At 42.0% G+C, this 13,662-nt stretch overlaps 1 protein-coding gene across 11 annotated transcripts in view; it reads right to left on the bottom strand.

Moving 5' to 3' along the window:
* Dtnb (dystrobrevin beta) overlaps positions 1-13,662 on the bottom strand; it is a 202,050-nt gene that overhangs the window by 154,893 nt on the left and 33,495 nt on the right. For all 11 annotated transcript variants that reach the window (XR_003486952.2, XM_027424539.2, XM_027424544.2 and 8 more), the window contains one exon: positions 4,545-4,630. Coding sequence is in view for 10 of the 11 variants with exons in the window: in XM_027424539.2 (XP_027280340.1) it covers positions 4,545-4,630 (86 nt within the window). In the remaining variant the exon portion in view is untranslated. The remainder of the gene's footprint in view (positions 1-4,544; positions 4,631-13,662) is intronic.

Genomic DNA, 13,662 nt, shown 5'->3' with positions numbered 1-13,662 from the left:
TTCTCTAATTAAAGCTCCATCCCATTCTGCCATAACAGGATGAACATGCTGTCTATACAGCTATGAAAGAACAGAAAGTATGCCAGTTTCCCAACAGTTGTTCCTAGCTGAAAGAAAGGGGGGTAGGCTTTATCCCTTGTGGAAAATTCACAATTGAGCCCTTCAATGCACATGTCTCTTCCAGTTTCTAAAATACTCTATCTCCTGTGTAACAAAAGGCATAATATTACTGATCTACCATTTGCACATGTTTGATTTCTGTTCCCAGTGATAACAGACCAATTTTAATGACTGCTTATGTCTGTATGTAAGCACTGACTATCTTAAGTCTGTGTCATCTCCTTTCACCCTCATGAAACCCATCACCACAAGATTCTGCAAAGTGACAGGACCATTCAGACTAAAGGGACAAGACTATTAATGAACACCCATTTTCCTTTTACATGGATGTCTTCTGGCAAAGATGCCTTCCACTTCTGCCATCTTTCAACCTACTGTGTAACTTAACCCAGAAAACCATATACACACATCTGTCTGTCTCTAATCACACACAACTAAATACAAGGCACACTGCACTCTCAGACTCATTAAAATTCCACTGATGAAGTCAGCAGCCTTTGATTCAGCCACACCCCCTTCCTTACAAAGAGTTCTTGGCCTCTGTGATGGCTGTTCTTGGTTGGCAACTTGGCTACATCTAGAATTAAATAAAACCCAAGGGACTGGATACACCTGTGAGGGGATTTATTTTCCTTAATTAAATCATTTGAAGTGGGAAAACCCACTTTTAATCCAGATCTTTTGAGGTGGAAAGGTCCAGCCTCATCTGGGTCACACTTTTCTTGTTGGCACCCTATATAAAAGACATGCCTGCTTGCTCTCACTGGCAAGTCCATTCCTTCGCTGGCATTAGAGCTTATTCCTTTGAGACTCTGGCATATAATAAAGACCAGTTGAGACAACCAGCTTCATAAACTGAAGAGCTCCTAGATTCCGAGATCTTCTGTTCATAGATAGACATTGTTGGGCTACCTGGACCAGAGTCTGTAAGTCATTTTAATAAAATCCATATATATTTACATATGCACATGTGTATATATGTATTAAAATATATCTTTTAGAATATGTTATATGTATACAAATGTTATATATGCATTTTATATGCACGTGTGCACACGTGAGTGTGTGTGTGTGTGTGTGTGAGTGTGTGTGTGTGTGTGTGTGTGTGTGTGTGTGTGTGTGTGTGTGTGTGTGTGTGTGTGTGAGAGAGAGTGTTCTGTGCCTCTAGAGCAATGGTTCTCAACCTGAGGGTCATGACCATTTTGGAGGCCATATATCAGATATCTTGCATATCAGATATTTACATCATGATTCATAACAGTAGCAAAATTACAGCTATGACACAGCAATAAAACAATGTTATGGTTGGTCACACAACATGAGGAAGTACATGAAAGGGTCGCAGCATTAGGAAGGAGCTTCTCTTAGTTTTTGTTTTTCTTCACTTTTTTATAGTTCATAAGTGCAGATATGGAGAGAATTTCTTGTTTGCTTCTAATTCTAAAACACTTCATAGGCATCTGTGATGCAGACTAAAAGAGAAGCCAAGGGCTGGCCAACAGACACCAGTGTGGGTGAGGGTGGAGCGACAGGTGATTAAAGGCCTGGGCAAAGGAAGCAGAATTTTGAACAGGGAAAACCGTTCAACTGAAACCTCAGACAGACGCCTCTGTACGACCTGTTAATGAAACACCAGAAGCCAGCGACTGAAACAATGGTGAGAAAAGCCAATTCTGAGCAAACATAGTAGGAAGAATCTCAGGTTAGCTTTTCTCTACCAGGCTAATCTAGAACTCACAGAGATCCACCTGCCTCTGCCTCCCAAGTGCTGGAATTAAAGGTATGCACCACCAACACCCGGCTTAAGAGGGTTAAATTTCTTAGGAAACAAAGAGCAAACCCTGACAAAGTCAGTCACCAATCAAGTAGAAACTAAGTCTGGTTTGGCAGTTGTGGTTTCTGTCTGCAGGTGCTGCTCCCACGCTGGGGTGCTGACATTGAGTTTTAATCACACTTTAACTAAAGTCTATACCCTGACTACAAGTCATTGGCATTTAGAAGCCTATGTAAGTTACCTTTCAATCTAGGAATGTCCCACGGTAAGGGACATTTCTGTAAATGTCCTAGAGACAGAAATACTCCAAGCATTTCTGAAAAATCTAACACATTTCAGGCCAAAACCACAAACAGCTGTAAAGTCATTTATAATACTATTTTGTTATTAAAAAAAATCAAATATAAAAGGTGGAGGCAGGGGCTGGAGAGATAGCTCAGCAGCAAAAATAAAATGGCTTTCTTGCAGAGGACCTCCTGTATTTCCAGTTCCAGCAGGCACCTGTATGAATGTGGTACACATACAGATAAGTGAGCAAATATATTCACATAAATAAATAAAACATAAATTTTTGTAGAGAGGAAATTTTTAGCTAAAAAATTCTAAAGGCAGGGTTGGAAAGATGACTCAGTAGTTGATAGCACTGACTGTTCTTCCAGAGGACCCAGGTTCAATTCCCAGCACCCATATGGTGGATCACAACTGTTTGTAACTTCCAGGGAATCTGGCACCTTTACAGACATATATGCAGGCAAAACACCATTGCACATAATACAAATAACAAGTAAATATTTGAAAAAAATACTAAAAGGCAAGAAGCAAAAGGAAAAAAAGAAGTGCTTGGGTGTGTTCCACACAGTAGAGGCTTAATATAGGGGGAACTTTACTAGAGATAACAGTGCAGGCACAAAGGAGAGCCTGAGGTGTGGACGAAAGAAGAAAGTAAATAAACTATGGTTGGAGGCTACCAAGCAATATTATGTCTCTTTTGCCTGTGTCATTCCTCAGCCACCTCAACCAGAGAGAACATCCAGGAATGAGAGCCCAGGTGGAAAGGTCCTCACGAAGCCCAAACTGACCATGATTACCACTTAAGGAGTATTACAAGTGTGATGTTTCTCTGTCAGTGGCCTACAGAATCAAGCAAAGAGATCTCTAAAGATAGAACACCTCTAATAGCATCCAATCAGCCAGGGACCAGGAACACACAACCAAACATCACTACCACAAACAACAACAAATAAAATGTGAAAAAGCACAGTATAGCTGACCCCTGAACAATACAGATTTCAAATGCTATGGATAAGGTTAATATGGATAATATAAGGATTTTTCTTTCTTTTCCTTTTTTTAATTCTTTTATGGAGATTTCTTTTGAAAAGGATAATATGGATGAAATTACATTTTATTCAAACATAAAATGTTGGAATTATCTCTTTAAAATGATGTTGATCTCTCTCTCTCTCTCTCTCTCTCTCTCTCTCTCTCTCTCTCTGTGTGTGTGTGTGTGTGTGTGTGTGTGTACCATGGAACCCACAGACGGGTCCTTTACTCCCATCGTGCAAGTTCTGGGGCCCTGTCAGGCTCTGACAAACACTTTAGTCTCTTGAATCATCCCTCCCCCAACACACATAATTCCAACACTTCACTAATACCCACACTTTGCTTTCATTTCTCTGATACGTGGCATCTGACCCTAAGTGTTTCTTTGCCGTGACAGTATTAACAAAGTGGAGAAAAAGAACAGCTTAAAACGAGGCTCTAAATTTAGATGAATGCCCCCACTGTTGCCCTCTAAAAAAGGGCAACATATGTATGAGTGTGGTGCACAAACAGACAAGCAGGTACAGACATATACACCTAACCTGATGACTAGATAAGTAAAAACCACAGCAGCAAAATGAAATAGTTATGAATGGCAGCCTGTGGAAACAGAAATACACACACACACACACACACACACACACACACACACACACACACACAGAGAGAGAGAGAGAGAGAAACAAAAAGCAAATAAGATCAATGAAAGGAATAACAGCTGGAAAGGGATAGGACAGGCCGGGAAGGGGATCGGGCTATCAGTTTCTCTTTCTTTCTTTCCTTTTCTTTCTGTTTGTTTGTTCAAGACAAGGTTTCTCTGGGAAACAGTCCTGGCTGTCTGTAGATCAAGCTGGCCTGGAATTCATTGATCCACCTGCCTCTGCCTCCCAAGCGCTGGGATTAAAAGTGCATGTCCCCACAGCCCAGTTCAGGCTACCAATTTCTAAGTATCTAAGCCTAAGGAACAGTTTGATCACAGCAAAGATCACCTGGTAAAGAATGTAGTTAGTAAGAAGAATGCTAAACTTAACCAAGCCAAGTAAAAGCAATTAAATTTATTTTCTAGCTTAAAAACACAATCATCTCCAATCACATTTTTACTAATATGAAAAGCATTTTAAAGAATTTTTAAGATGTCAACTTCATCTTAAAAATTAAATAAAGTCAACTTATCCATCTGAACAGTAGGTGGCACAGTTCATGTAGTTGGAGCCAACTGCTACAATAGAGCCTCATTCAAAACTCTTAAAACATTCATTCATTTAAAGTTGTCTAAACATCCTGATTTGAAAAATAAAAACTTTCAAATAATATGAAAAATACTTACATCTCAATTTGTCCAGCATTTTTCCACCACACATGGTTGCTAACATAGCTTTAACTGAAAATACGGTCAACTTGCCTCGGCCCTCACTGCAAAATAAATATTAGAAATAATTGCTATCTGGAACCACAAAAACAATCAACTGTATCTCTAAATACTGAGCAACTAAGAAATTGATTTCTGCCCTTACATGCTTTAATTTCACCACATTTATAAACTCCAACTTCTCATCCTTTGTAGAACTAAAGTTCATCTATAATTGGCAGAGACAGCTAAAGCCATCTGAAGGTGAATTTTACAAACAGCTTGTAATCTCTGTTGATCTGCAGGAAGAAACCAAATGGGTGTGCTGGAATCGACTCTCCTATTAACAAAACATTAAATCTATAGCAGGAGTGGTCAAAACTGAAAGAGCAGTCAGTTTGAGTACAGTTTAAAAATATGCCAACATCAGAATAATAGTTTATTTTTACACACTAAACACCAGGTACAAGCTGCTATGAAGCTTTTTTTTTTTTTTAAAGATTTTATTTATTTATTATGTATACAGTCTTCTGCCTGCATGCCAGCAGAGGGTATGAGATCTCATTCAAGGTGATTATGAGCCACCATGTGGTTGCTGGGAATTGAACTCAGGATCTCTGGAAGAACAGCTCTTAATCGCTAAGCCATCTCTCCAGCCCGGCTATGAAGCTTTTATATTATGTTCTTATTTTTCTTGTAACAATCTTTCTGCAACAATGTTAAGCCTTTATTCTGAGAGGTTAATCACATCTATCTCAGATCTTCCCCACACCACTGTGAGAAGGGCAGGGGACACTAGTTCTTTACTACTGGAAAGTGAAAAGGAGAACATAATGAATGCTATGTTCATCCTCCTAGTGACACCTGCTTTCACTGCAGATAAACCACACAGCTGGTTAAAGTCCACATATGCAGGTTAACAGTGGGCCTCTGTGGATATTTTATAAGGTCTGTGATGACAGAGATTACCACATTGGCTTTGAAAAAGCAAACACCCTGTTATATTCCACAGAGCCCAGAGAATGTCTCCCAGGCTGGGGGAGCTCAGTGTAGAGTGAATCCTAGCAAGCCTGAAACAAAGAAAACACAGTGCTCCCCACTGCCCGACCTTCCTTGTATTTGAAAAGCTGATGTCTGAGAAGAGCATGGTCTGTAAGTCATTCTTTATTACAGCTGAGTTTTCAACTACGACATCACATGGAGCGTATTCATAAAGCAAACCCCGTAAAAATCTAAAACAAGGAGGAAAGGGGCTTTAAGAAATACATAATTCTTCAGAAATGAAGACTATATGGATCTGGAATGATAAATATTCCTGTCAAACAGCCACTCCATTATGCAAGGAAAGTCAGCATCTAAAGAATCATTAGTGAAGTTTAAAAGGTGTACTCTTTTCCTAAAAATTTTAGATGAGGTCTTCCCAGTCCTCGGTGATTTGGAACTCATTACGAAGCCCAGGCTGGCTTTGAACTTAAAGCACTCCTCTATCTCAGTTTCCCAAATGTTAGGATTACAGGCACACACTACTACACTTAACACAAAAGCATGGACTTGCAGAATGATCAAAGTCATCCCTGGATAAAGGTCACACCAGCAGCATAAGAACTAATAATGAGGGGGCTGGAGAGATGGCTCAGCGGTTAAGAGCACTGACTGTTCTTCCAGAGGTCCTGAGTTCAATTCCCGGCAACCACATGGTGGCTCACAACCACCTTGAATGAGATCTGGTGCCCTCTGCCGGCATGGGGGCAGAAGACTGTATACATAATAAATAAATAAAATCTTTAAAAAAAAAAAAAAAAAAAGAAAAAGAACTAATGATGAGTCTAAGGATTACACCCTGGGGATGCTGAGAAGCTGAGCATAGTTTAGAACAGTGGTTCTCAATTTTCCTAGTGCTTCGACCCTTTAATACAGTCTCTTCTGCTGTGCTTGAACACCCCCAACCATAAAATTATTTCTGTTGCCACTTTGTAATTGTAGTTTTGCTACTGTTATAAATCATAAGGTAAATATCTGGGTTTTCCAATGGTCTTTGGTGATCTCTGTGAAAGGGTCTCCACCCACAGGTTGAGAACCACTGGCCTAGAGCAAAAGCACAGGCTGGGAGAATGCTTTTAAGAAAGAATGCTCCCCATGACCCATCACAACTACAGATCTTAAAGTGGTTATTAACAACAGTTCCGATGGGACACAAAAGGAATTATTGTGTAAGTCTTCATATATCTGAGGTTATCTAGACAGAACAAGCAAGAGAGTTTGTGCAGAAATGCAATTATCTCTTTATGTCAAATGGGTCCTTAACAAAATAGATAATGCACATGGTGGGGGAGATAAGTAAAGGAGATAAAACTATCCCATTCTTTTCCCAAAGAATTCACATATTCAAGAATCCTGGAACGACGGCTGAAGACAATACCTACATGTCTCACTGAACTTGGAGAAGTCAAACCAGTGCCTAGCAACTAGTAGAATGTTGGCCTAGTGTGAACTCAAGTCCTGGGTTCACTTCCCAGCACAACATAAACCAGGTGTGGTGGGCGGCACACATCTGTGATCTCAGCATTCAGCGGATGGTAGGAGGAGTTTAAGGCCATTAATAATATAAATAAAATAAAGAAAGAAAAACTGCTATTGGAAGCAGACAGCAAAGCCAGGCTTGGTAGCACACACCTGAAATTGTAGCTATACAGGAGGCTTTGAGGCCATAAGTTGGTGGCCAGCATGCATGTAGCAAGAATCTGTCCAAAAGAAAAATAAAGAGGGGCTGGAGATGTAACTCAACAATAGAATACTTGCCTAGTAATCCCTAGTGTTAAAGGGGAAAAAAGCAATGTACAGAATAAAGCAAGTGCCAGAGTACCATGTAGCAAAATGTTTTAAAAGGAGAGAGAAAGTGGAGGCAGAGGGAGATGCCCAGTGGTTAAGAACACTGGCTGCTGTTATTCATGAGGATCTAGCTTTGACTTCCAGCACCCTCGTGGTGGCTAACAACTATCTGCAGCTCCAGTTCCAGGGGATCTGAGGACACTGCACACACATGGTACACAGACACACATGTAAGCAAATGACTTTCATCAAAGAAGTTGATCACTTCTCACTGGAAAAAAAGGCTCTCAAGTCAATTACCCAAACATACAATTTATGACTATGGGGGGTGGGGGGAGCAGCAAATTAAACTTCAAACAAGAAAATGGAAAATATGAATGAAAATAGAAATTAATAAAACTAAAAATAAAAATTGGAAAAAAAATCAAGAAAAGCAAAGAGCTCGTATTTGAGCAGATCACTAATTATACCAATAAATCTCTAGCAAAATGGAAGAAAAAGGATGCAGATTACCAAACTGAGAATGAAATAGGGCAGGGCTTGGGGAATGCATCCATGAGTAAAGTGCTTAATAAGCAAGCGTAAGGGCCTGTGAAGAGTTGAGAGGGGGTAGGGACATGAGGATATGAGGATCAGTTCCATTCTGACACCATCTACCTAGCAGACAGACTGAAGACGTAGTCCCTTGGACTTCAGAAGCCAGTTCCAGGAAGTAAGGTAGGTAATTAGCAACTCAGAGCTTAGGCCATTAATTTATGTTCACATGTTTATTCATAGGAGGCACGAAGAAGGATGGAGATGAACAGAGGGGTGTGAAAGAGACACAGGATCTGTGTGGGAATGCGCACAGAGCTCCTGTGCCCTCCTTAGGCAATGAGTACGTCCTGCCATCCAGAGGCTCTCAAACTCAAGTTCTCTGGAGTTGTGTGAAGCTTCATTATGTCATTGATGCTAGTGTCTGACTCAATCTCTTTAATACCCGAGGTTGGGGACTGGAGCTGCAAGTTCCAACTGTAATCACACAGACGGCCCTATGGTAGTATATCATTTTAAGGTGTGTGACCTTTATTTATGCAACATTTGTTTAACTCTGTGAAAATATGATTCTTTTTTTTTAAAGATTTTATTTATTATGTATACAACATTCTGCTTCCATGTATATCTGCACACCAGAAGAGGGTACCAGATCTCATTACGGGTGGTTGTGAGCCACCATGTGGTTGCTGGGAATTGAACTCAGGACCTATTGAAAAACAAGCAGTGCTCTTAATGTCTGAGCCATCTCTCCAGCCCCGAAGCTGTGATTCTTTGCCCATCTAAAACACCTGATGGTCCTAATAAAGAATGGCTAATAGTAGGCAGGGCTGGCAGGCAGACAGTAAAAATAGAAATACCACCAAGGAAAGAGACTAGAAGAGAACAAGAAGAGAGGAAGATGTCAGGGGTCAGCCACCCAGCCACATGGCAATCCACAAGTAAGATTTACAGAACAGGAAATGCCCAGAGGCAAAAGGTAGACAGGCTAATTTAAAGATAAGAAAAGCTGGCTAGAACAAGCCAAGCTAAGGCCGGAAAGTCATAAGTAATAATAAGACTCTGTGTATGATTTACTTGGAAGCTGGGTGGTGGGCCCCTCAAAAGAGTAAACATTTTTTACTACAGGGCCCACTGGGCCCCCCTGGCAACCAGCTTCCATCCTGAGGTTATCCAGGAGCCCACCAGGAGACACCTGATTGGAATGACAGATGTTCTCACCCAGGAGATTGAGGAATTTGGGAACTGTATCAGATATCACTGTGACTTAGAAAACTTTGTCAGCTATGACTCTCTTAAGGTAGCCAAATGCCTTGTCATCTAATTAGTGACTTGTATGAATGGATGAACGAAATTCCCACTGTCCCTACCTACTATCCAGCGAAACCACAGCCAAGGGAACGGGCTTGGAGGAATCAGTGGGGAAAGAAGACCCTGTTGAGCTTGACTATAGTCTAGCACGGTGAAGAAACATGAGAGGTGTAGAATAAGTGGGAGCCCCCCTCCAGGGATCCCCCTCCCTACCACCACCCCCCTCGGTTCACCTCGAGGGGGTGGGGCGGTGCCAAGATAGATATAGAGTAAAGGATTACCAGCCTACAATCCACACTGCCAGAGAAGCTAGTAAACAAGGAGGGCCCTAAGAGAGACATACACGGTCCCCTGGAGAAGGGGAAAGGGACAAGATCTCCTGAGCAAATTGGGGGTATTGGGGGAGGGGAGAGGGAACTAGGAGAATGAGAAGGAGAGAAGAGGAGGGGTGAGGAAGACATGATGGGGCAGGGAGGTTGAGTTGGGGGAAGAACAGAAGAGAGCAAGATAAGAGATAATATAATAGAGGGAGACATTATAGGTTTAAAGAGAAATCAGGCACTAGGGAAAGGTCTGGAGAGCTACAAAGATGACACCAGCTAACAATCTAAGCAACAGAGGAGAAGCTACCTTAAATGTCCTCCCCTGATAATGAGATTGATGACTAATTCATATGACATCATACAGCCTTCATCCAACAGCTGGTGGAAGTAGAAGCAGACACCCACAGCTAAACACCAAACAGAACTGGAATCCAGTTGCAGAGAAGGACTGATGAGCAAAGGTCCAGACCAGGCTGGTGAAACCCACAGAAACAGCTGACCTGAACAAGGGAGAGCTCTTGGTCCCCAGACTGATGGTAGCTGGGAAACCAGCATGGGACTGATCCAGACCCCCTGAATGTGGGTGTCAGTGATGAGACCTTGGAAATCTATGGGACCTCCTGTAGTGGATCAGTACTTATCCCTAGCATAGGAATGGACTTTGGGAGCCCATCCCACATGGAGGGATACTCCCCGAGCCTAGACACAAGGAGGTTGGCCTAGGCCCTACCCCAAAGAATGACAGACTTTGAAGACCCCCCCCATGGAAGGCCTCACCCTCTCTTGAGAGCAGAAAAAGTATGGGATAGGTAGGGTGCTAGTTGGGAGGACAGGGGAGGAGGAAAGGGGAAGAGACATAGAATTACATGTAAAATAATTTTCTTTCTAATTTAAAAAAAAAAAGAGAGAATAAAAAGAAAACTTTGTCAGGAAGCAGCACCAAAGACTAACAACCAGGACAAAAGATTACCTCAGTTCTACCATCAGCAAGGGTATTAGGAGCTCTACCTCAGAAACCAAGGCAGTAACTACACATAAAAACAAAAGATTCCCCTAGTGCCCACAGCTTGTAGGAACTGTCGGGAGTGAGGGCACAGATCAACGTGCATGTTATTTTTTCACAAATCTAAACTTCCTAAGAGAATATTTTTATAGAAGTCAACAAAATAATTGTATGTCCTTAGAGTTCTCCTTTAGAAGATATCTGAATATTCTATTTGGGTGACTAAAGCTCGTGCTTACTTTTAAACTCTTCCCATTATTTTAGGAAGCATCCTCAGCTGAGAACTACCAACACAACATTCAGGGTGCCTAGCTACAACTTACACATTCTTGACCCTGAAGACTTAGCATTTCTCCATAAATCACTCTCCCTCACACGTACTATGATCCTGGATCTCAAATAGCCCTACTTTTCTCAGTATTTAAAACTCTTCAAATTGCACTGGAGAGGTTTCTCAGTGGTTAGAACACTGACTACACTTCCATAGAAGCCTGGTTCAATTCCCAGCATCCACAGGACAGCTAACAAGCCATCTGTGACTCCAGTGCCAAGGGATTTAAGCCCTCTTCTGGCCTCTGTGGGTACTGCATGCACATGGTATACCAGGCATGCATCCAAGTAAGGCATTCATAGCATAAAATGAAAATAAGTAGCCAAAACATTTTTAAACCTCCTTTAGCCAGGCATTGGTAGTGCACACCTTTAATCCCAGGAGTCAGGAGGCAGAGGCAGGCGGACCTCTGAGAGTTCAAGGCCAGCCCAGGCTACAAAGTGGGTTCCAGGACAGCCAGTGCTGTTACTCAAAGCAAACACTGTCTCTTGGAGAAAAAAAAAAAAAAGTGGGGGGGATAATTACTAGACTTTATGGCTACTCTCTAACCAAGTGATTCACTCTTTACAGAAAAATGTAGCTCAGAGGATGTACAGTTAGGAGGATCATCAACCACCCCGTTATCACCAGAACACACAGTGTGTGTGGCCTCTGCACAAGTCCTCTTGCTTCCCCCCCCCCCATTTTTCTTATCCATGACAGCAATCCACACACACAGTCTTCTATGCATTAAACCATGGATCCTCCCTCCTCTGCGGCAGCAAACACTTTCTGATCTGCTGATTATCACCACATGCTTTACTCAAAGTAAGGGATGCACTTATAAGTGTCACTGGGCTACTCCATAAGAGACAGAAAATGTGTGAGTAAAACTAAAGGAGCCAGTGCAAACACACGGGTGTTTACCATCACAGGTCACGTGAGGGAGATGACTTCCAGAATTACTTGAGAGAAATGCTTAGAATCTTGTGTGTAGCTAGCCATCCTGAGAGTGGGAAGTGAGATCAAGTCTTGTCACTCTTGCCATCACAGACAGGGTTAGACACAGTTTCTACCATCAGAGGGCTCATTCACACTCATCAGAAAGAAACACTGGGCTGGAGAGATGGTTCAGTGATTAAGAGCACTGGATGCCCTTCCAGGTGACCTGGAGTCTATTCTCACTCGTCACACGAATAGACGCACGCACAACCATGTGTAATCCCACTTCCAGGAGATCTGACATCTCCTTCTGGCTTCCCTGGACACAGTATGCATGTGCTACACAGATATAAATGCAGGCAAAACATCCATACACATAAAATATTAAAAGTTTCTTTTTTTTAAATAGCTGGTCGTGGTGGCCTTTAATCCCAGCACTCAGGAGGCAGAAGCAGGTGGTTTTGGTGACTTATAGGTCTACAAAGCTATAAAGTAAGACCCGTCTCAAAAAATAATAAAATAGGGGGAGGGAGCTGGGAGAATGAGAAGGGGAGAAGAAGAGGGATGCCGAGGACATGAGGGAGCAGAAAGTTTGAGTCAGGGAACAAATACATGATAACAAGAATGGAGATATCATAATAGAGGGAGACATTTTTGGTTTACAGAGAAATCAGGCACTAGGGAAATATCTGGAGATCTACAAAGATGACACCAGCTAACAATCTCAGCAACAGAGGAGAGGCTACCTTAAATGCCCTTCCCTGATTATGAGATTGATGACTGACTTATATGCCATCCTATAGCCTTCATCCAGCAGCTGGTGGAAGTAGAAGCAGACACCCATAACTAATCACTGAACTGAACTGGAACCCAGATGCAGAGAAGGACCAGTGAAGAGCACAGAGGTCCAGACCAGGTTGGTGAAACCCACAGAAACAGCTGACCTGAACATCCGGGAATTCTTGCTCCCCAGTCTGATAGCTGGAATACCAGCATGGGACTGATCCAGACCCCAGGAATATGGGTTTCTGTGAGGAAACCTCAGAAATCTACGGGACCTCCTGTAGAAGCCCAGTATTTATCCCTAGCATAGGAGTGGACTTTGGGAGCCCATTCCATATAGAGGAATACTCCCTGAGTCAAGACACACGGAGTGGGCCTAGGTCCTACCCCAAAGGGACACTGATGACACCCTATGGAAGGCCTCACCATCCAGAGGGAACAGAAAAGATATGTGACAGATAAGGTTTTAGTTGGGGGGGGTAGGGGAGGACAGGTGGGAGAAGGGAACTGGGATTGTCATGTAAAACAATCCTGTTTCTAATTCAAATTTTTAAAAGTTGAAAAAAAAATAAAACAATACAATGAAACTTCTTAGTTCCCCCATCTTCACTATTTGCTTGCTAAAACAAGCTTCAGCACTGACCTCTTTGTCATGAACACTTTACTTGGCTACTTGCCATATGTGAATAGTTCCCAAAGTAAGAAAGTGTTGCTTTCATTTTTCTGATGTTTCTTTAAAGCTCTGTATTTTTCCTCTACAATTAGGGGCAGGGAAAGAAACTGTAGTCACGTAGAAGCAATACCCTGTAATTAAGTCTTCATCTAACTGATTCTTCTGGAAAGAACTCACTCTGGATCCTTCCACCCCACACATCTAGAATTACTCTATGGACACTGTACAAGTCCGTCAGAACTGAGCAGTCAGTAGCCACTTGCCAAAGCCTGTTTATGGTCAAACCTCACAATGGTCCATGATTAACTACTTCTAATGTCAAATATAAGTTTCCATCACAATTAATTCTTCTCAAACAAGATTTGAAAAAACTTTCAGCACAAACCATG

Source organism: Cricetulus griseus, chromosome 7, assembly GCF_003668045.3.
Source record: "Cricetulus griseus strain 17A/GY chromosome 7, alternate assembly CriGri-PICRH-1.0, whole genome shotgun sequence".
Taxonomy (NCBI): domain Eukaryota; kingdom Metazoa; phylum Chordata; class Mammalia; order Rodentia; family Cricetidae; genus Cricetulus; species Cricetulus griseus.
This window is presented reverse-complemented; position numbering and strand designations above follow the sequence as displayed.